The sequence below is a fragment of the Schistocerca piceifrons genome, chromosome 2 (genome assembly GCF_021461385.2).
Source record: "Schistocerca piceifrons isolate TAMUIC-IGC-003096 chromosome 2, iqSchPice1.1, whole genome shotgun sequence".
Classification (NCBI taxonomy): Eukaryota; Metazoa; Arthropoda; class Insecta; order Orthoptera; family Acrididae; genus Schistocerca; species Schistocerca piceifrons.
The window spans coordinates 495734088-495759216 of NC_060139.1; the positions used below are offsets into that span (position 1 = coordinate 495734088).

The following is a 25129-nucleotide window of genomic DNA, read 5'->3' on the forward strand; positions in this document are numbered from 1 at the left end:
AAAAATATCCCAGAAAAAATTTATATTATCTCACACTATCTGTGAAAGCCTATGCACTTACTTTTCTTCACTGTTCCTTTTGAAAATTCATTAGAGCATTTTCATCTATACCATGGTACCTTTAAGGCCTTGCAGGTTCTAGATTTTTAATACTGGTATCCTCACCTAAGTGAATGTGCTTTGCCTTCACAAGTTTCCCTCCAACCACACTTAGTTTGACACATTTGTCAGTTTCAAACTGCATGCAAATGTCACCACTAAATGCTTTAACAACACTTATACTCTGATTAAAATTACTTTGTGACTGACATTTCAGTGAGTTGAGTGGTAGGGGCCAGCCACTGTCCAACCATAGTTCTTTCTCAAGTGCCACATGTTTCTTATGTTAATCAAGTTGGTTTGCATGGCCATCCTCCATAGCAAGCATAGAAATATTTATTTTAATGGTTTTATTTACAAAACAAAAAAATGTTCCTAATGTTGGCTGTTCTGTAGGTACATGCAGTGCCTTGTAAAGTGTGACTGGCTGGGTGCTGGCAACACTGCCCCCACCATTGCAATCTGTCAATCACAAACTAATTTTAATCAGACTATAACATTTCATTTAGGATTTTGTCATTTCTTGCAAATAGGTTCAAGTGATTCCTGTAAAAATGTGTCTAATTAATTTCGGGTTGCTGTGGAGCTTATAACTGAAAGACCATCTGTCTAGTTGTCTGGGAAGAGGAATTAGGTAAATGAAAAATATGGGTATAGATGAAGAATCATCCTGAAAAATTCCTTTTTATCTTTATAATCTGTGACTGTAAGTGTGGTGCATTGTTTATATACAGCCTGGTTTTCCAGTGTTCCAAAATTCCCTGCTACATACTTGCAGAACTCTTAATAGTTTTGGGTGCACTTTAAAGTGTTCAAGGCACTTCAGTATTCATTCATGTGTTACACTATCAGATGCCATTTCATAATCTATCTGCGCAACATTTACATTTCATCTGTCTTGATTGTCACTGTTTAGTACGGCTTTATTGAAAGATAATGTCTCTTTACACCCAGTTGATTTCTTATGAGAGTCTTCGTATTCAACTGGTAAAAGATCACATTTCTGTATATGTTTATAAATTTTATAACCGATAGCTACTTTAAACAGTTTGTACATCTTGGGCAGACAGGTAATAGGTCTGTAATTCATAGCTAACGTTCTGTCAACAATTTTGTGCAGCAGGTACTTTACACCAGAGGTCAGGTACACAGGGAGCTCTTCATGCTTGTTCAAAACACGGTATATTGCTGCAGTTAAGTGTGAATGCACTAGAATAAGTTTTTTACCCCAAAAGCTCTGCATTTTATCAGTTCCATGAGATTTTCAGTTTGCAAATTTTTAATTTGTTTGCTACTTATCTGCATCAATGGCCTTACCTATGAAGTCACAGCAGCCGGCCGGGGTGGCCGAGCGATTCTAGGCACGCTGCAGTCTGGAACCAAGCGACCGCTATGGTCACAGGTTCGAATCCTGCCTTGGGCAAGGATGTGTGTGATGTCCTTAGGTTAGTTAGGTTTAAGTAGTTATAAGTTCTAGGGGACTGATGACCTCAGAAGTTAAGTCCCATAGTGCTCAGAGCCATTTGAACCATTTGTCACAGCCAAAGAGAGACTGCTAACTGCACTTTGTTCTTTATTTAACCATTGAGCATCTTTGTTGAAGCCCAAATATTAAATGTGACTATCAACAGTGTTTAAAAATGTTGACCAGAGCACTGAAGTCATGGACTAACATTTCAAGTTTACAAGCAAAAATGTTACTATAACACTGCAACTGAGCTAAAGAAAAGGAAAGAAACAAATGATCTACAACATACATTCCTCCAAAAAATTCTTAAATAAGAAACTACTGTATTTATTTTGATATGGGCATGTCCTTACCTCCTTATCAAATAAACCATTTCGATCATGGATGATAATCCACCCCATTCTCCAGCCAGGCACTAGAAACCTGGAAAAAAACTAAATTATTTCAGAAATGGTTAAGTATGAGGCACATCCATAAATAAAGTTTTCCTGTAGTTGTGAACAGAGACAAAAGACAGTTTGATCGAAAGATTTTTTGGAACAGATACAGAAAGTATTGAACTAATTTTCAACATGTTCACTACTGAGAATCATGCATTTATCATACTGTGGGATCAACTTTTGTGGCTCTTTGTCATAGAAGTATGTTGGGTGGGAGCGGAATAAATGTGTGATGCCATCTCTTCCTCTCTGTCAATCTGAAAATGCTGCTTGACTAGGCAGGAATTTTTTAAGGTTGCACAACAGATGGATGTGCAGAAGCTCTATTGTCTGTTGAACACGTGGCCAAATTTGATCTTGCAGCAAGGCAACACTGGCACTAAACATCCCCTGCTGCTTGTTCTGACTGGCCTGTCATAATTTCTTTATCGTCTTCAGTGATGCTCAGCTTCTACTGCCCCACCTTTGGTCAGGATTTCAACAAGGAGGACTCCCCATCTGACACAGATCACAGCACTTCCTGTACCAACACAACCTGCCTGAACTTCATCTTGCAGGAAGAACCACTTTAACACCACTGCATTGGTTTCTTGGGTGTTGTGTACAAAGCATATCTCATCACATTTTATGATCCGATCCAGAAACTCGTCGTCGTCAACACGGTGCTGCCATAGAAAATTCAGAGCTGCCCTTATGCACTTTGCTTTGTGTTCCAGAGTCAATTGCTTTGGCATCCACCCACATACAATTCCCAGAACAACAGGTGCTGTGTGACAATCTTGCTTGCTCATAACATTAGGCCCATAGGCCCGGCACAGCTGATGATGAATTTCAATTGGTGCTATGTTTTTAGCACCAACCACACTTCACACATGCCAGGAGCTGGAATATGGGCCTCCACTTTCAGCTGCTGTTATGAAGCTAATGTGAGACCTAAGGAAGTTTTGTTAGTGCATATGCCATGCCACGTCATTACCCTATCATGTACATGCAGCCACTTTGCATAACAGATGGTTTGCTAACTGTGGGACAGGTGGGAAACTTGTTTTAAAGACAAACCTCATATATGTAAATATGTTTATAGAATTAATATAATAGAGGGAAACATTCCACGTGGGAAAAATTATATATAAAAACAAAGATGAGGTGACTTACCGAACGAAAGCGCTGGCAGGTCGATAGACACACAAACAAACTCAAACATACACACAAAATTCTAGCTTTCGCAACCAACGGTTGCCTCATCAGGAAAGAGGGAAGGAGAGGGAAAGATGAAAGGATGTGGGTTTTAAGGGAGAGGGTAAGGAGTCATTCCAATCCCGGGAGCGGAAAGACTTACCTTAGGGGGAAAAAAGGACAGGTATACACTCGCACACACACACATATCCATCCACCAATGAATTGTAAGTTTCTATTCATTGTCAGTTTTTTTCTGTTTTTTCTGTTTTTTCCTGTTTGCCTGTTGTCTGCCCAGTCTACATATTAGTGTTGCTTTCTAGTCACTGCATGTCTGCTTGTGTCTGTATGTGTGGATGGATATGTGTGTGTGTGTGTGTGTGTGTGCGAGTGTATACCTGTCCTTTTTTCCCCCTAAGGTAAGTCTTTCCGCTCCCGGGATTGGAATGACTCCTTACCCTCTCCCTTAAAACCCACATCCTTTCATCTTTCCCTCTCCTTTCCTCTTTCCTGATGAGGCAACTGTTGGTTGCGAAAGCTAGAAATTTGTGTGTATGTTTGTGTTTGCTTGTGTGTCTATCAACCTGCCAGTGCTTTCGTTCGGTAAGTCACCTCATCTTTGTTTTTATACACTCCTGGAAATTGAAATAAGAACACCGTGAATTCATTGTCCCAGGAAGGGGAAACTTTATTGACACATTCCTGGGGTCAGACACATCACATGATCACACTGACAGAACCACAGGCACATAGACACAGGCAACAGAGCATGCACAATGTCGGCACTAGTACAGTGTATATCCACCTTTCGCAGTAATGCAGGCTGCTATTCTCCCATGGAGACGATCGTAGAGATGCTGGATGTAGTCCTGTGGAACGGCTTGCCATGCCATTTCCACCTGGCGCCTCAGTTGGACCAGCGTTCGTGCTGGACGTGCAGACCGCGTGAGACGACGCTTCATCCAGTCCCAAACATGCTCAATGGGGGACAGATCCGGAGATCTTGCTGGCCAGGGTAGTTGACTTACACCTTCTAGAGCACGTTGGGTGGCACGGGATACATGCGGACGTGCATTGTCCTGTTGAAACAGCAAGTTCCCTTGCCGGTCTAGGAATGGTAGAACGATGGGTTCGATGACGGTTTGGATGTACCGTGCACTATTCAGTGTCCCCTCGACGATCACCAGTGGTGTACGGCCAGTGTAGGAGATCGCTCCCCACACCATGATGCCGGGTGTTGGCCCTGTGTGCCTCGGTCGTATGCTGTCCTGATTGTGGCGCTCACCTGCACGGCGCCAAACACGCATACGACCATCATTGGCACCAAGGCAGAAGCGACTCTCATAGCTGAAGACGACACATCTCCATTCGTCCCTCCATTCACGCCTGTCGCGACACCACTGGAGGCGGGCTGCACGATGTTGGGGCGTGAGCGGAAGACAGCCTAACGGTGTGCGGGACCGTAGCCCAGCTTCATGGAGACGGTTGCGAATGGTCCTCGCCAATACCCCAGGAGCCACAGTGTCCCTAATTTGCTGGGAAGTGGCGGTGCGGTCCCCTACGGCACTGCGTAGGATCCTACGGTCTTGGCGTGCATCCGTGCGTCGCTGCGGTCCGGTCCCAGGTCGACGGGCACGTGCACCTTCCGCCGACCACTGGCGACAACATCGATGTACTGTCGAGACCTCACGCCCCACGTGTTGAGCAATTTGGCGGTACGTCCACCCGGCCTCCCGCATGCCCACTATATGCCCTCGCTCAAAGTCCGTCAACTGCACATACGGTTCACGTCCACGCTGTCGCGGCATGCTACCAGTGTTAAAGACTGCGATGGAGCTCCGTATGCCACGGCAAACTGGCTGACACTGACGGCGGCGGTGCACAAATGCTGCGCAGCTAGCGCCATTCGACGGCCAACACCGCGGTTCCTGGTGTGTCCGCTGTGCCGTGCGTGTGATCATTGCTTGTACAGCCCTCTCGCAGTGTCCGGAGCAAGTATGGTGGGTCTGACACACCGGTGTCAATGTGTTCTTTTTTCCATTTCCAGGAGTGTATATAATGTTTATAGAATTAACAATATACAGGGTATCTCAGACTTGTAAGGTCAGATTTATGAGTATGCAAATGGTAGAGGACCTCAAACCAAATATTTTAAAATAAAGAATTGACAGAAATGTGTGTTAAACTTTTTTTTCTTTTCTGCACATGAACACTATAATGGGTGGAACAGACTTCATTGGTGAATGACATGAACAGTACAAAAGTTGACACTGTAAGTTATCACTGTATATTGCACTGACTCAGATGAACTCTAGCCATGAAGCTATTTGGCTCGTTGTTGACACTTGTTATCTATAATAGGAATTTCGCTGCTGCTCCATATACTCTCAACACAGTGCCCCTAAAGATGTGTATTTATAGGATAAGGTGACAAATGCTCATAAATGGCATTTCTGTCTTTTGATACAGCACTTGCTCCAAAAATTCTATTGTACAAACTTTGGGCACCTCTCAGTGGCCAATGAATTGTAAGTTTCTATTCATTGTCAGTTTTTTTTTCCTGTTTGCCTGTTGTCTGCCCAGTCTACATATTAGTGTTGCTTTCTAGTCACTGCATCCTCTTACACTGCCCTTGAAATGCATATGTGCAAGCATATAATATACCAGTTTCAACAAGCTATGAACTGTAAATCACAGCAAACCCCATCACACCCGCATCACACACAACTGTGTATTGCTTTGCAAAGCAGTGTCACCAAACTCAGTGCAGAAGACAGTCATTCATAATGACAAGTAAAGCAGTTATAAATGTATTCCTCACATTACATAGAATAAGGAAAGGCAATGACTCATCTATAGTGGATCAATGCATGAAGCACAGAAATGCAAAAAAGAAAGCAGCATTTTCACTAACTTTCAAGCACTAGCTCTTTTTCTAGCATTAGCACTATTGCTAGAAAAAGAGCCAGTACTCAAAAGTTAGTGTGAATGCTATTTTATGGTGTGTATTTCTGTGCCCCATGCATTGATCCAGAGTGGGTACTGTTGCTCCTGTTTGACATGTTTCATGGGCATTCTGGTCAGAGCAGTCAGTGGTAGTAGTCACGTGTGTCTGTGAGATGTGCTTGCTTGTGTGAATGTGTATGTGTTTTTTCCTTTTCCAAAGAAGGCTTTTGCTGAAAGATTAGTGTGTAACAGTCTTTTCTTGGAGCCTGTCTGCAACACAGTGTGTCATCTTTGCAGTGAGTAGTAATCTATTCTTTACATAATTGTTGATATTACAAATGGGACTTTCAAATGTGTGATGTGTATAATTTCTACTGTAAGAATTTTAGATGCTTTACATATAGCATAGTACTCCCAATGCAAAATGTCTCGATAAAAGTAAGTTCAGTGTACAAAAAATTTCAAGATTACAAGAGTCAGAGAACACACTCTTATTTACTCACCAAAACAAACATAACAGAAAAAGCACTGATTTGTGTACAAATAGACAAAATTCCTTGAATATTTAGACTTGGCATTTTAAGCAGTCCCTTCCCTCTTTTTACTTTTCATTGTTTTCCCCACTGTCTCTCATTTTTTAGATCTTTTTCAGGTTTCATTTGCACTATGCAATCTCTTTCAATTTCTTTTCTAATCTGCAGTTCATTATTAGAATTCTTCAACTGTAATACTGTATTTTTTCTTTCCTGATTCATCTTTGAGAGCCACTGATTTTCTTTCCTTCTTTCTTTAGCTCATGCTATTTCTGGCATAATTGTTCCTCCCAAGAAAGAAACTGCTTAAAAAGTTCTGAAACTTTGAAGAGTCCTATGCATCACAGTATAATCTGTGTGAAGCTAATGGTACAGTCTGAAAGAACATAGACAGGTATACCTTTAAATAATGCAGTGCCTAGAGAGAAGTTGAAGTCATGTTGGAAAATGGAAACATTTTCACTGATGTTGGGGAAATGTACCACACTTCCTCAGCATCTGACAAATAAATTGTAATGTCTTCATGGTAATTAGTGCCCCTCCTTCCCACTCATATATTAGCAGAATGTCAGAGAGTTCAGATGTTGATGAGTATTATGACAGCCACATTCATTAGACACTAAGAAAACGCTTAATTATGACTCTGGCCCACGAATCTCATGATGTACCATCACAGACCCACAAAGTGAAACATTACTCTATTTTAACTCTCTCTCCACCCAACTGTCTGTTACTCAAATTTACTTGTGCACTGCATCCTGTAGTTTCTGGTATTCATCAAAACCATGAAATTCTTGGGGCTTGATAGAAAACTGTGTTGGACTTCCATGTACCCTACCTGATGGAACACTGCCCATTTTCTGTATGTCCTGTGCATTCTAAGTGACACCACATGGGGAATAGACCAGACAGTCCATCATTTATAGTGATCCTTAGTTTTATAAATGTTGGACTATGGGCATATAGTATATTGATTTGCACGAACATCCATCTTACATTGCCTTAAAATGTTTCTCATTATTTGCTATCCATATGACAACTGGTATCTGTGTTTAAGTGCTGAACAATTGCTTTAATTCCAGTACAATTTTCTCCTCTGCGGGTACATTTGTCAATTGTACCCTTTATGTCACCCACCCAAGTTATGCTGTATTTTTGATAACTCCCTTGACTGCCAATATGAGACAAGTTCTGGTTCTTCATTGCTTCCCAGAGTTTGCTTTCATGGGTGAGGGACGCCTCTCCGCACCCCCTCCTCCCCCTCCCCCTCCCCCTCCCCCTCCCCACCCTCTTTGGTTTTATGCAGAGTTCGCTATTCATCTTGGACTTACTTTGCTTCTGAATAACACTACTCTGGCATCAATCATTCACTCAACATTTCTACAGCTTCACACGCAACTTGGTGACACCATCTTCATTTATACCAATGGCTCTAAGGATGAGCGTGATACAGGATGTGCTTTTATTGTTGGTAAGGGTATTTTAGATATTATCCTTTAGACTAGTGCCTGACTTTTATTGCAGAGCTTTTTGACCTTTCTCAGGCAACTCTGTACATCTGGCAAAACAGATTCTTTAAATATGTTGTATGGTTCAATTCCCTCAGTGCTTTCTAGAGCTGTTGTGTGCTGTGCACATACCACCCTTTAGTACACCAGATCTGGGATTGCCTTCACTTGCTTGTTGGAGTTGGTGCCAACATGTTTGTATATGTTCCACAGGACATGATGGTGTATTGGAAAATGAAATGAAATGTCGGGTGATGAGGGCCCTTAGGATCGACAGTCTGTCGCACTGACCACTCAGCTACTGGGGGCGGACTATTGGAAAATGAAGCTGCTGATGCTACTGCTTAGGCTACAGTTCTACTACCCAGGTCATTTCGCTGTTTTGTTGTTTTTGTATATGAAAATTCTATTGCTTTGGCACAAACATTGGTCATCTCCCTGTGGAAACAAACTGAGAGAGATTTAACCCTTCCTCACAACTTGAGTGACTTTCTATTCTCCATCTTATTTTGAGGGGACTATTTTGGCTAGACTACATATTGGGCACTGGCTTTTCAGCCATCTCCATCTGTTCAGCAGCAACCACATACTACGTCACTCTCACTGTAACAAACCACTGATGGTATGCCATTTTCTAACCCAAAGCCAGTTTGTAATCCTTAAGCCTTAATGTATCTTTGTTATCTGAGATTCTAATAGATGCAGTACACACTGTGAATACATTCTGCTCTTTACTCGCTGTAGCAACGTGGTGAAGGATATTTAATTTTCAACTGTGGGTCCTGGCTGTCTTAGAAACTTTTACCAAGCAGCCTCTTAAAAAGGGGTAGTTTATTCTAATTGTTCCTATCACCGCTCCTCTACATTCATTGCTTTTTAACTAGTTCAACAGAACTTTTTTCATTAATATAATTGTTGTGCAAGAACCCACATGTATGTATACATGTGTATCATATGGATATTCTAAAAGTCACTGCAAAGTGAATTTCAGAGGGTAGTTGCACTTGGTACCTGATTGTTCCTTTTGTGTTCACAGATGGAATTTGGTGCAGAAATCAACTGCATACTATGGAATACAATGTAACTGACTCGACATTGTCTCCATATAACTCAAAGCCTCACTGAATATTTCCAGTAAATGGAAATATAAATCATTGTCACAATCATTGTGGTCATTTTTCTTTAAACGTAATTTATTTATCTTGTTTGGAGAAAATTTAGAAAATACTCCATTTTTGTGATCCTCTCACATGAGCTGAACTTTCCATCTTCCATATCTAGTTTATTTCTGCATTTTCTCCATATTGCTAAAATTCTACATTATTCAAGCAGTTGATACTTAATTATTTTGTGTTTTATGTCCTTGATGGGTGGACAGTGGCAGTTTCACTCTTATGCACGATTAACTTAATGTGATCTTAGGTCACACTGATGCTATTGTAGAAGAGAGTGACAGATCACAGGATGTGTGTCAGCAGTGGTTGAAGTCAATTTCAGCCAAAAGTGTGCAACTACAATAAAGTAATGTTTAACAGTAATTAACAGGTGCTTTAACCCCTGTATAAAGTGCCATTCTGAGAGCAGTGCTGATTTGTGGAACTAGGGGAGCTATTTATTCTTAAAATAGTTTATTACTGATCTCAGAAATCTCAATATGCTCTGACTTAATCCTCCCACCACCAAAAAATCATTAGCACTAACGAGAAAAAGATTTTTGAGATGTCAGTCTCAAAATTCATTAGGCACAAGATGGACTATCATTATCACAACCATTGGCAGTCACAATGGACATGTGTGATTGCTACCTGACATGGCTACATATGGTGTTATGCTATTTGCAACATTCCACATTCTGTGATTATAAGTGAAATTCACATAGTGTTGCATATTTTACAGAATGGAACTGTCCTTATATATGGTGTTAAGAGAAGGAGGGCCACTGGGTACAGGTCCTGATTATGTCCATCACTGTTGAACAATATACTGAGAACGTTATATTGAAAGTTATTGTAGCATTCCTATGATGTTGTTCTGGGGTAGTCTTTTGCAGTCCTTTTTCACTTAGACTGCACATGAGGTTTTCTGTGAACAGTATTTACCGTTCTTTCTTTAGTCTACTCAAAGTTCAGCCAACATGTTGAGTATGGAACATTTGCCAATAATGTTCTGCAAATCTTCACCAATAATTTATTAGGCTGTGCTGATAATTATTGGCAGTCAAAACAGTGAAAACAAGCCTTTAACTCTGTTTCAAATTGGGTGAAGTTTATTCCACATGCAAGAAACAGAGGATTAGTCAAAAGCATCTTCGAGGTTTCAGAAGCCAACTGAGTGAAAACTAAGAGAGATAAAGAACAATCATACACATCAGTGGGTAGAGCATCTCTGCAAGTTTCAGTCTGTAATACATGCTGTGTAATAGTTGCAGAGCACACCACTAGGGGGCAGGCATGTCAGAACACTGTTTACAATGGAGAAGTGGGTGAATTTTGTGTCCCTACTAAATGTGAATTAATTGTGATGGTCAGCAACAATTTCATACAAAATATCAGGAAAAAGCTCCAATAGACAAAACAGTCCATGGGTGGTACAACAAATTCCCTGAGACTGGTTGCTTATGTGGGAAAAAGGAAACAGGCTGGCCAGGACCATCTCCAGAGAATGTGGAGCATGTGCAGTAATCATACATTTAGGAGCCCAAGCAATTGATGACACATGCGGGCATAGAACAGCTGTTACTGTAGTCAGCTGTCTGCCAAATTCTACCAAAATGTCTGTGTGTAAACCATGTTGGCTGCACCTGTTACAAGTGTTGGCTACTTGGGACAATGAGCTTAAATCTGACTTTTTTTATGACTTGCAACAGCTATTGGAGGAAGACAATTTTTCATAGCAGTTTCATTTTCAGTGTCAAAGGCAGACTTCATGTGGCTGTATAGGTGAATCATAACAACACACATGTTGGCACAGAACATCCAAACAAGACTGTGGAACACATTATTTTATAACATGAAGTTAATGTCTCTTGAGCCATGTCCTCTTCAAAAGGTTGTGGATCATATAAATTTGGAGAGTACCTGTGATTGGTTTTGTATACCTCGACATATGCAGCAATGGCTTATGACACAATTACGGCAAAACAGTGGAGACTTCATTTTGCAAGAAGATGGTACTCCACCACACATTCTTTCAGGAGTTTGTGATTACCTGAGTGCCAAACAGCCTCAATGTTGGATTGGATGTACTTCCCACTACGAATCTCCTGATCTTCAATGGCCCCTTGGTCATCTGACTTAACTCCATATTATTTCTTTTTATGAGGTTATATCAAAGAGTGTGTGTTCTTGCCTCCACTGACACTTAATTTGAAAGAGTTGCAAGGAGTGATCATTAATGTGGTACCTAGTATCGACTATGATGTGCAAAAAAAATTCTTCCTATTGATTTGATTTTTTATTTGGACCTGTTAAATTACATTATGTACAAAGGTTGTACTGTAATGTCGGACAACTCAACGAATACAATATTCCATGGGCAAAAAGAGAAGAAAAGCAAACAGTACAGGAACAATATAAATCTAAGGTACACAAGATTACATTCAAGGTTTCAAGAAAAACAGCACTACTGCAGACAATACAGATATATACAACGTTACTTATATTAGCATACAAATTACATCATTTATAACATAACGCATCTTTTACAAAAGTTAAAACTCTAGAAATTCATTTAAATTATATACAGAATGGTTTATGAGGAACCGTTTTAGTTGCCTCTTGAATACATGATGGTTATCGGTGCCCTTTTTTGTATTCCATGCAAGCTTATAGTAAATTCTTATTCCAACCTGGATAACTCCTTTGTGAACTATATTGAGAGTTACTGAGTCTCTGTGAAGATTTTGCTTCTACCTGGTGTCATGATTGTGAATATCACAGTTTGGAGAAGTTTTTGTTACTAATTACAAATATCACTGAGTAAATGTGTAAACATCCGAAGTGTCTTGAATAGGTGCATACAGGATGTCTGGTTTGAGACACTACAGATCAACCTCCCAGCTCATTCCTGTATCTTAAAAACTTTTTCTGCCCTTACAGCATTTCCTCAGACGTAATACCATACGAGATTAGAGAGTGGAAATGTGCAAAAAATACAAAATTATCATCTCCTTGTCAACACCGAGTGTAATAGCTCTTAGTGCAAAGTATTCTGAGGTCAGTTTTGTGAACAGGTAATCAATGTCTTCATTCCATCTTACCGAGTGAGATGATGCAGTGGTTGGCACACTGGACTCACATTCGGGAGGACAACGATTCAAACCCATGTCCAGTCATCCTGATTTAGGTTTTCTGTGATTTCTCTAAATTGCTTCATGCAAATGCTGGGATGGTTCCTTTGAAAGGGAATGGCTGACTTCCTTCCCCATCCTTCCATAATTTGATGGTCCCCTCCCCTGAATCAACCAACCAACCGCTCCATCTTAATTTATCATCCCTTTGTATTCTTAGAAATCTTATATGTGAAATCTTATTTGTGATGATCTTGCAAAAGGTAAAACAATAAGTGCTGAACATTATGTAAGTCTTCATGTCCAACTGTATGAAAAACACATGAAAAAAAGTCTGGCTGGTAAAAGCAGGAAAACTGTCTCTTATTAGCACAATGCAACTTCACACGGTGGCAATCAAGAAATTGTGGGTTCTAAAATGAGTACAAATCTTTTGAGCATTCACCTGTTGACCAGATTTGGGACCTGTGACACTTCCTACTCCCATATCCAAAGCAATTTGTAGCTGGAAGTCTTTGAGTCTAATGAAGAAGATATAGCACTTGTAGTAAGGTATTTTTCAGGTTTTCCAGAATCACACTTCACGGATGGAAGCTACAGACTGGAAATAAAATGGACACAGTGAATAAACTTAAAGGAGACTGCATAAAAAGTAAGCACTTTTATGACCTAAAAAAGAAATGTCTTTCACGTCAAGGCTGAGCAATTAATATTTTCTCATTTGAATTCTCTGTGAAGCAGCATGGCATTCCCTGGTCCAAGAGACTACCAAAATTTTTTACTGTCATTTTTAATATGTATAGCAGCTCTTATTACTGTCTGCTTCCCATTAATGTTCTCATCTCAGAATTCTTTTTTATCACGGAATATGAAATGAAGACTCAAGATAATTTTATGGGAGATAGAATCTTAATATTAGAGGGAACATACATACTAAAGATGTGAAATAGTATCAGAAATCTTAAGAAATACAGGGTGGTCAAAATAAAACTGACCCAGAAGATATCTATAAGACTGCGGTAGAACTGGCCCTAGTTAATAAACAGGATAACTTCCCATCACAGAAAATGCTAGAACCATTATTTTGATGCACCAATTGGTTGTTGTAATATGAAGGTGTGTTGAAAAGTAATGACTCTAAATTTTCTGTTTGAAAACTCTTAAGGCTTTTTAAATAAAACAAATGTTGTTATTATTTTACATCATTATTCTTCATGTCTACAAGTATGTTTCTCCACACAGTCACACTGCCAACAAAAACATTTCTTCCAACAAGAGACCAGTTTGTTGATACTGTCACTGTTGTTGTTGTTGTTGTTGTCGTCGTCTTGATGTCGTCTTGATGCAGCTCTCCATGCTACTCTATCCTGTGCAGGCTTCTTCATCTCCCAGTACTTACTGCAACCTACATTCTTCTGAATCTGCTTAATGTATTCGTCTCTTGGTCTCCCTCTACGATTTTTACCCTCCACGCTGCCTTCCAATGCTAAATTTGTGCCCTGATGCCTCAGAACATGTCCTACCAAGCGATCCCTTCTTGTATTCAAGTTGTGCCACAAACTCCTCTTCTCCCCAATTATATTCAATACCTCCTCATTAGTTATGTGATCTACCCATCTAATCTTCAGCATACTTCTGTAGCACCACATTTTGAAAGCTTCTGCTCTCTTCTTGTCCAAACTATTTATCGTCCATGTTTCACTTCCATACATGGCTGCACTCCATACAAATACTTTCATAAATGACTTCCTGACACTTAAATCTATACTCGATGTTAACAAATTTCGCTTCTTCAGAAATGCTTTCCTTGTCATTGCCAGTCTACATTTTATATCCTCTCTACTTCGACTATCATCAGTTATTTTGCTCCCCAAATAGCAAAACTCCTTTACTACTTTAAGTGTCTCATTTCCTAATCTAATTCCCTCAGCATCACCCAACTTAATTTGACTACATTCCATTATCCTCGTTTTGCTTTTGTTGATGTTCATCTTATATCCTCCTTTCAAGACACTGTCCATTCCGTTCAACTGCTCTTCCAAGTCCTTTGCTGTCTCTGACAGAATTACAATGTCATCAGTGAACCTCAAAGTTTTTATTTCTCCTCCATGGATTTTAATACCTACACCGAATTTTTCTTTTGTTTCCTTTACTACTTGCTCAATATACAGATTGAATAACATCGGGGAGAGGCTACAACCCTGTCTCACTCCCTTCCCAACCGCTGCTTCCCTTTCATGTCCCCACTCTTATAACTGCCGTCTGGTTTCTGTACAAATTGTAAATAGCCTTTCGCTCCCTGTATTTTACCACTGCCACCTTCAGAATTTGAAAGAGAGTATTCCAGTCAACATTGTCAAAAGCTTTCTCTAAGTCTACAAATGCTAGAAACGTAGGTTTGCCTTTCCTTAATCTTTCTTCTAAGATAAGTTGTAAGGTCAGTATTGCCTCACGTGTTCCAACACTTCTACGGAATCCAAACCGATCTTACCCGAGGTCGGCTTCTACCAGTTTTTCCATTCGTCTGTAAAGAATTTGCATTAGTATTTTGCAGCTGTGGCTTATTAAACTGACAGTTCAGTAATTTTCACATCTGTCAACACCTGCTGTCTTTGGGATTGGAATTATTATATTCTTCTTGAAGTGTGAGGGTATTTTGCCTGTTTCATACATCTTGCTCACCAGATGGTAGAGTTTTGTCAGGACTGGCTCTCCCAAGGCCATCAGTAGTTCTAATGGAATGTTGTCTGCTCCCGGGGCCTTGTTTCAACTCAGGTCTTTCAGTGCTCTGTCAAACTCTTCACGCAGTATCGTTTCTCCCATTTCATTTTCATCTACATCCTCTTCCATTTCCATAATATTGTCCTCAAGTGCATCGCCCTTGTATAGACCCTCTATATACTCCTTCCACCTTTCTGCTTTCCCTTCTTTGCTTAGAACTGGGTTTCCATCTGAGCTCTTGATATTCATACAAGTGGCTCTCTTTTCTCAAAAGGTCTCTTTAATTTTCCTGTATCTAACTTGCCCCTTGTGAGATAAGCCTTTACATCCTTTCATTTGTCCTCTAGCCATCCATGCTTAGCCATTTTGCACTTCCAGTCGATCTCATTTTTGAGACGTTCGTATTCCTTTTTGCCTGCTTCATTTACTGCATTTTTATATTTTCTCCTTTCATCAATTAAATTCAATATTTCTTCTGTTACCCAAGGCTTTCTACTAGCCCTCGTCTTTTTACCTACTTGATCCTCTGCTGCCTTCAATACTTCATCCCTCAGAGCTACCCATTCTTCTTCTACTGTATTTCTTTCTCCTATTCCTGTCAATTGTTCCCTTATGCTCTCCCTGAAACTCTGTACAACCTCTGGTTTATTCAGTTTATCCACATCCCATCTCCTTAAATTCCCACGTTTTTGCAGTTTCTTCAGTTTTAACCTACAATTCATAACCAATAGATTGTGGTCAGAGTCCACATCCGCCCCTGGAAATGTCTTACAATTTAAAACCTGGTTCCTACATTTCTGTCTTACCATTATATAATCTATCTGATACCTTTTAGTATCTCCAGGATTCTTCCAGGTATACAACCTTCTTTTATAATTCTTGAACCAAGTGTTAACTATGATTAAGTTATGCTCTGTGCAAAATTCTACCAGACGGCTTCCTCTTTCATTTCTTACCCCCAATCCATATTCACCCACTACGTTTCCTTCTCTTCCTTTTCCTACTCTCGAATTCCAGTCAACCATGACTATTAAATTTTCATCTCCCTTCACTATCTGAATAATTTCTTTTATCTCATCATACATTTCTTCAATTTCTTCGTCATCTGCAGAGCTAGTTGGCATATAAACTTGTACTACTGTAGTAGGCATGGGCTTTGTGTCTATCTTGGCCACAATAATGCGTTCACTATGCTGTTTGTAGTAGCTTACCTGCACTTCTATTTTTTTATTCATTATTAAACCTGCTCCTGCATTACCCATATTTGATTTTGTATTTATAACCCTGTATTCACCTGACCAAAAGTCTTGTTCCTCCTGCCACCGAACTTCACTAATTCCCACTATATGTAACTTTAACCTATCCATTTCCCTTGATTTTGTAGTTATAACCCTGTATTCACCTGACCAAAAGTCTTGTTCCTCCTGCCACCGAACTTCACTAATTCCCACTATATGTAACTGTAACCTATCCATTTCCCTTTTTAAATTTTATAACCTACCTGCCTGATTAAGGGATCTGACATTTTACGCTCTGATCCGTAGAACACCAGTTTTCTTTCTCTTGATAAAGACATCCTCTTGAGTAATTCCCACCCAGAGATCCGAATGGGGGACTATTTTACCTCCGGAATATTTTACCCAAGAGGACGCCATCATCATTTAACCATACAGTAACGTTGCATGCCCTCGGGAAAAATTACGGCTGTAGTTTCCCCTTGCTTTCAGCTGTTCACAGTACCAGCACAGGGAAGCCGTTTTGGTTAGTGTTACAAGGCCAGATCAGTCAATCATCCAGACTGTTGCCCCTGCAGCTACTGGAAAGGCTGCTGCCCCTCTTCAGGAACCACACATTTGTCTGGTCTCTCAACATATACCCCTCCATTGTGGTTGCACCTACGGTACGGCCATCAGTATCGCTGAGGCACGCAAACCTCCCCACCAACGGCAAGGTCCATGGTTCGTGGGGAAGGTGGATGATCAATGACTGTGAACCCAAGTTGTCACATTGTTGCAAATGTTGCAGTGCTCATGTACGATGGCATTTTCATGGTGAAGGAAAGGGTGCTCTATGTCCGGATGAACTCTTTGAATTCAAATTTCTGTTACAGCATGATGTTTCTCATGCACCAACAAAATTATGTTACACACCACCATGTTACACGCTACAATCTGGAGCTCTCTAGTGGCAGAGTGATGCAAATATGCAGACATGAAGAATAAAGATGTAGAATGTTAATAACATCTGTCTTACTTAAAAATTCAGAGATCTTACTTCTCAGCACATCCTCATATGTCTGCACACGTGCATCTCCCATATGCTCTGTCCTGAGTAATTTGCTGTATTACATTTCGATGAGTGAGAGGAACAGACACATTAAGTGACCAGTTGAATGCAAAACAAAATGGTGTGTGTTCATTTTCAAGTGTTATGTAAAGCACAGTTCTTGGAAAATATGTGCAGAACTGTTTGAGCAAGAGTTTAAGACTGAAAGTGTTTTGGCAAAAGTCCAGAAAAGTCTGCAATGCAGAACTTAGTGGCAAGATGGCACATCATGGGCTCTTTAGTGAATAAAAACTGTAACTATTTGAAAAAGAGTTCAAACATCAGAAAATGTGGCTGAAGTGAAGGAAAGCCTGGAACAACACCCAACAAAACAAAATCTCAACACAATTTATGAATGCAAATGATAGCTATGAAATCACAAATTTACTGATATGCACAACTTAAAGTGTCCAGATGAACTTTTGTGAATTGAGTTCCACCAGTGGTTTCTTTTGGAGCCTCAGGTTGTATGTTTCTTCAGAAGACGTATGGTTCAGCCTGTCAGAGTATATGAACTCTCAGAACACACACCAATATGCATCACAAAATCCCCATCAGTACTTTCAAGAGCCTTTGTATAATCTCAAGATTACTCTTCGATCAATGTCTGGTGTCTGCATTGTAACATGATTCTGTCACCAAACTGTTAATGCTAACCTGTGTGTTCAGAAACTGTTTAATCTGTAAGTGGATCAATTAAAAAAAGACGAAAGATGGAACGGATATTTTCAACAAGACAGAGCAGCAGTACACTCTGCCTTTACAACCTCGTCACAAATGCATAAAGTATTTGGAGAGGAGAGGACAATCAGCAAATCAATCTCCTGGCCACCTTGATCACCTGATCACTCTCCCTGTGATTTTTACCTGTGGTGTAAATTGAAGGGTCAGGTGAACTCAATTAATTTTCACACACTGGAAGAGCTACAGCATAACACTGAAATCACTATTTTCTGCTATATTTTTGGCTGGATCTCACAGTTTGGCAAATTGAGGATAACACTGCATTGAAGCCAGTGGTGGCTATTTCCATCATCATCTGTGATGTTCGCTAACAAGAGTCAATCCAGCAGCAGTCTTATTCTTAATATTTTTTGGCCAATTTTATTTTGTCCACCCTGTTTCATAATTTCCCAGCTAACAATGCAAATCAGAATTTTTTGTGATAAGTTGTATGGTACAAGTATCCAGAAAAAAGTTTTAGACAAAGTTTGGCTGGTAAATGTAGTTATTTCATGTTATAATTAATTACAAATATCACTGTATCTCATATTGATAACAAGGCACATGTCTCTAGGATTCTTGCCACACACAGAGATTGTGGACTGCACACCAGAACTGATTATGGCAACATGTGCAGGCTGTAGCAAGCCCACACAGATGGTGCCATACCATTCATTGTTTGGACACGACATCTTGTGTGTGTTCATGTTTATGACTCACATTACACTATGTTATTTAATGCAGTATGACCTTGTGGGACACAGCAGTGTCTTCCATTAGTTGACAATGTATTCTAGCAGACAGTTTCACTTTTGTAAGTATATCTGATTAACTCATAATTTTTATTGCCCTACTGCACAGTTCAGTGATTCTGATTAGAAATATGCTGCAGCTGTTTTGGCTGTTAATATTACAATGATCAATTTCAGATAGTTGCTTGGTATTTCTTATTCTTAGGCCCAACCATGTTTGACATGAACATTTATCTTAAAGACTGTGATTATGTCATAAGACATGCAATGTGAGTGTAGGAAAAGATTTAAGAAAAGGTAGTGTATCAAGAATTGAGGTAATACATTTAGAAATTTATATATGTTAATCTGTTTAATTAAATCAATCTGATAATTTATAAAGACAAGAATAACAAAATTATTTTCTACATTTCGTTCTGCATTAATGAAGGAGAAAATTAGTCAAATATTTAATTTCAAGTTGCTTACCTCTTTGTGAGCCCACTGCATGAAAGTATGGGCACTTCTTCTGAAAGAGAGGCCAGATGATGGAACTCATGTCCAGGAAATACCTGCATGTTGTAAAGTTCATTTAAAGAATCAGAGATGAATTAAGAGCTCTACAAAACATAGATTATTTTATGATAAAATAAAACTATTTATTTATTGCTAAAACTCATTCAGTTGAAAAATCCTTCACAAATGTACCTTCCATCCCTCCCCACCACAGTTAATATACTGTTTATTATTTGTTTATAGGCCTTTTACTTATGTATAAATTAGCAACAATGATAAAAAAGATATCAGAGTACAGAAATAAGGCCATTTCTGACACATGTTATGTCTTAACTGCATAGGTGTATCATTCAGGTAATATATTCAGAAAGTTTCCTTGCAATCTAGATATTAAATGCCAAGAATAAGAAAATTCAAGCTGGAAAGATGAATTCCATAACAACATTTCACACTACAGTGGTGAATCGGATGACTAAACAAAACGCAGCAGGAAGAGATCCAGTTATCATCATGCAGCTATCAGACAGAGAACACCTATGAAGATAAAAAGCATCAAATAACGACATCAGTTAGAATAAACAGGAAAAATAATAGTGGTGGTGGTGGTGGGTAGTAGTTGTTGTCTGATAAAATTAGTGAAATGTGGTGCAGTGTGAATTGCTTAGTGTTATGGTTCACTGAATTAAAAGAAACAAATGTCCTATTAATAAAGCTCGGACACTAAAGTTGACTCTGATTCATTTGATTCTTGATAAATGGACCCTAAGATTTTTACCCTACCTGGCAATGGTCCCAGCCTGGTGAATAATGCTCAAGAATAAAGCAAACAATAGTTTTGTAATTACCCTACTTGATAAGAGTATTATTTTTCCTTCGTCCATAAATCTCAATTTGTCTTTCTTGCAAGTACTATTATGTGTTACTGGTAGTTCCACTTGAAATCATTCTGAACTCAGGCTCCTAGACATTTAATTGTTGTGACTGTTTTCAATGACTGCTTGTCAATTGTGTAACTGAACAAAATTTAAACAATCAAGGTTTCAGTTCTGGGGAGGAGGGATCATATATTGTCAGTGACTCCCCCACCACCTCATACATAACTTCCAGTCCTCCCGTCACTGTTAACATGCCAACCCAGGTCCCATGGAAGCCTAGGTGCTAGCTGAAAGCCCTTCATAAGATAAAACTGACCCCCTTCCTCCCATCCATCGTCCGTGGCATGGTGCATGTTTCGAGCAGCCCTTCACTTTGGTAATGGTATATCCAGACACGACCATCAACCAGGTACAAGTATGAACATGATTCAACTGACCAAGTGGCACGTTTCCACTTATCCACTGTCCAATATTGATGATTCTGTGCCCACTACGGTAGTAATAGACCCTCTGCCATTGGGTAAACATGGGGACTTGTAGGAGACGTCTGCCGCAGAGCCTCATCTTTAACAGTGTACGCTGAATGATGTGCTGTGAAACACTTGTCCCTGTACCAGCATTGTAACCTGTCATCATACCTGCCACATACCATCACCAATCGTGCTTTACATAGTGTTGACTAACTATTGATTTCATCGTACTTTGACCACTACCAATAGATGCTTGTGACAATAGAACTTGAACAACTGACCGGCTCTGCCGTTTTCAATATGCTTGTCCCAGGTCCCGGACCATAATAATCTACTATTTGCCAGAATTTGCATATGTCTGTGAATTTCCCCATTTGCCGCTGGAATGATTACCCGTTCGTTCTACTGCGGTTGTAGGGGGTAGTCAGAAACAGTTTGTAATTGTGTAGCAGGGTAATTATGCAGAAAAATAATTGTTAAGAAAAAAAATTCGATACGTTGCGCCGTTTCGGAGTTAATTAGTGCTGCAGTTAGCCAATCAGGCCGTTGCGCGCGCAAATTCAAGTGTCCCGCTAGATACAATGAGTGTCAGCTTTCCTCATAGCGTAGATGATAGTGCACGAGACTGCTCAGGCTTTCGCTCGGGTTCTGCCTTTACTACCGTCCCATGTCAAATTTTTGTATCGCTTTCTCGTTCGGTTTTAGGAAACCACGCGAAGAGCACGTTTGGCGACTCCGTTTCTCGCGGGCAGCTTGAATTTGCACGCGCAACAGCCTGATCTGCTGACTTCAATGCTAATTAACTCGGAAACGGCGGAAAGGATCGAAGTTTTTCTTAACAATTATTTCCCAGCACAACCTAGTCTGCAACACCCTTACAAGCTTTTCAGACTGTTTCTGACCACCCTGTATATCAGCACTTTCCTTCTACACCTACATCTACATAGATACTCCTCCAGCCACCGTACGGTGCGTGGCGGAGGGTACCCTGTACCACTGCTAATAATTTCCTTTCCTGTTCCACTCACAAACAGAGCGAGGGAAAAACGACTATCTATATGCCTCCGTATGAGCGGTAATTTCTCGAACATTATCTCCGTGGTGCTTACGCACAGTGTATGTCAGCAGCAGTAGAATCTTTCGGCAGTCAGCTCTAAATGCCGGTCCTCTAAATTTACTCAATAGTGTTTCTCGAAAAGAACGCCGCCTTCCCTCCAGAGATTCCCATTTGAGTTCCCGAAGCATCTCCGTAACAGTCGGTGTTGTTCGAACCTACAGGTAACAAATCTAGCAGCCCGCTTCTGAACTGCTTACGTCTCCTGCCCGCAATGCCACTAGACCACACTCAATCACCGGTTTTGACTCATGAGTGCCTTTTGTATGAAAACAGGCAAGAGCCTTTGTATTAAATTTTGCAGTTAGAGCGCAGCAAAGTTTTAGAAATCTAAAATATTGATTTTTGGTGAGTCTGCTATGAGTAAAAGTAAGTTGTTGTAAGTGTTTCGAAGAAGATTCTAAAGATGAAGAGCTCCTTCGTGCCCCTGCACATAATCATCTGACGAAATCGTGAAAACAGTGAAAGAAATGATTATTAACGATCGCTAAATCACAATTAGAGAAGTCGCTGATGAAGCTGGCATATCAGTTCGCTCTCACTACGACACTATTTCGAATGTTTTGGGTGTTGGACGTCTGATAGCAAAATTTGTTCCAAAATTGTTAAATATCGATCCAAAACAGCGTAGAATGAAAGTTGCTCAGGAGTCGCCAGATGAAGTCAGCAAATGTGCAGCATTACTGAAACGTTTGCGGATACGACGTCGAAACTAAGACCCAGCCGTACCAGTGGAAGCATTCCGAATCGCCAACACCGAAAAAAAAATATTAACAAGTGAGGTAACACTGATGTAAACGAACAAATAAAACTGTTTCCAAAAAATAAAAATTCCCGTAGTTTTTTTAAACACACCTCGTACGTAAAAATATATGGAAAAAAGATTGGGTATCATGATCCCCACAACCGGTTCCGCCCAGCCACCCATCCACCCCCGTGGGTTCTACCCTGGATTCTCATTTATTTGCAATAAGCTACATTTGCTTATACAAAGTCAGCTTTCTGTCCCTGAAGCAAGCATCAGTCCTCTGTTGGCCTTCCCGCATTTTGTGGCAATTTCTGGCATTGCGACTTCTCTACATACGCTGCTGACCATTAATTGCAAACACCAGGAGGGATAGCAAATAATCAAATTTTGCTTATATATAAGGTGCGCAATTTAGTATGCAAGGCTGCCACTTCTGGCAGTAACAATAGCTCTAATACAGCTGCTGAGTATTGAGTCAAACTGAGCTTGGATGACAGATACTGGTACGTCGCAGCACGCGCTGGTTCGGCTCTGTACCCGAGTTCAGCAGTCATAGTGGCTGGCAAGTGATGGTGTACCATTGTCTCAGTAACTAATGAGCAAATTTTATCAGTAGGTGAGAGAGATCTGGAGATCATGATGGCCATGGTAACAGACGAACACCCTCTGTATCAAGGTAGACGAGGAAATAATGGGCAACATGTAGTCCAACGTTATCTTATTCAAAGACGGCACAGATATCTTGGAGACTGGGTGAAGCAACTGTCCGTGTCAGAAATTTAATGCCTATTGTTAGAATTACTGGCATGTCAACCAGAGGTAACTGTGTTGCATAGCCAACTGTATCCTTGTACCGACGCGCTATGTACTGGGCCTGCATGACGATGACGAATGCATCTGGTAGTCATGTCCATTGTAATTATCCGGGCTGTTATGCCGTGGTCGGTTGATGAATTTTGTCTCAATTCCCAACGTTTCGTCTCCGACTGCGGGAGACATCTTCAAGGGGGGTCCGTAGGTCGATGGAAGGTCCAACACACCCACTGCCTCGCTACTGATTGCCGCTAAATTCCGTGTCCGCGCGCTCCCGCGCCTCGGTGTGACGTCACGTGTTTTGAAAACGTCAGTGCAATTGGCCACTGTCCGTCGCCGTCGATCGCCGTTGCCATCACCCAGTAGTGGACGGGTGGTACACATCTTCTTTAACACCGGCATCCATATACCGTTTAATTTCACGCCCTCCTCCTTTCGGTTGAAATTATTTGGGTGTTTAGCGATTTCGATTGCCTCCCTGTAGAGCCTTTCGTAGTATCCGCTTCTGGCCGCTAGTAGTTGCGTCTCCTCGAAACGAATATTGTGGTTCCCTGGCTGGAAAGCATGCTCCGCAACAGCTGATCGTTGCGTTTCTCCTCTTCTACAATTTCCCTTGTGCTCTTCCAAAGTTTAGGAACAGTTCTTTTAGTTGTACCCACATAAGCATCACCACAGCTGCATGGGATCCTATACACTCCACCTTTTTCCAAAGGTTTGCGAGCGTCCTTGGCAGGCTTAAGGTATTCCTGTATCTTCCTGGTGGGCTTGTAAATTACGGTAATATTCCGCTTCGTCAAGATCCTCCCTATTCTTTCCGTCACATTTTTAACAAACGGCAGGAAAACCTTAGATTTTGCAGTAGCCTGTACGTCAGTATGATTTCTGCGTGGCTGCCTCAACGCACGTTTTATTTCGGCGGACGAATATCCGTTCTTCATTAGTGCATTGTGGAGATGTTCCATCTCAGCGCCGAGCAACTCAGGTTCACAAATATTTCTAGCTCTGTCCGCTAACGTCTTGATAACACCCCGCTTCTGCTGTGGGTGGGGGTTGTAAATTCCGGTGCAAATAACGGTCCGTGTGCATGGGTTTGCGGTATACTGAGTGGCCCAGACTACCATTTTCGTTTCTAAAAACAAGCACATCGAAGAAATGTAATTTGCCGTCTACCTCCTCCTCCATTGTAAACTGAATTCTCGAGTTTATACTGTTTAGATGTTCGTGGAACCGGCTTAGTTCCTCCCTACAATGTCTCCACAGCACAAACGTGTCATCCACGTATCGGAACCATACATTTGGTTTTTTGCTTGCAGTACCTAAGGCCTGTTCTTCGAATTTCTCCATAAAGAAGTTTGCAATTGCGGGACTTAGGGGGCTTCCCATAGCCACGCCATCCGTTTGCTCAAAAACTGTTCATTCCACTTGAAGTATGTGGTCGTCAAACAACACTTAAGCAGTTCTAAAATATCGGAAGGAAAAATTCGATCAAGCTGTTCCAATACATCATTAAGTGGAACCATGGTAAACAGCGATACCACATCAAAGCTGACCAATATGTCCTCCGGCTGGACCACTATGCCATTCAATCTGCTGATGAATTGTGTCGAATTCTTTATATAAGAGTCCGAACGGCCC

At 40.6% G+C, this 25129-nt stretch overlaps 1 protein-coding gene across 1 annotated transcript in view; it reads right to left on the reverse strand.

Moving 5' to 3' along the window:
* LOC124775514 (tyrosine aminotransferase) overlaps positions 1-25129 on the reverse strand; it is a 195081-nt gene that overhangs the window by 25567 nt on the left and 144385 nt on the right. Inside the window, exons 6-7 of the mRNA XM_047250347.1 lie at positions 19448-19530; positions 1921-1990 (exon numbers count right to left, since the gene is read on the reverse strand). Coding sequence (XP_047106303.1) covers positions 1921-1990; positions 19448-19530 — 153 coding nt within the window. The remainder of the gene's footprint in view (positions 1-1920; positions 1991-19447; positions 19531-25129) is intronic.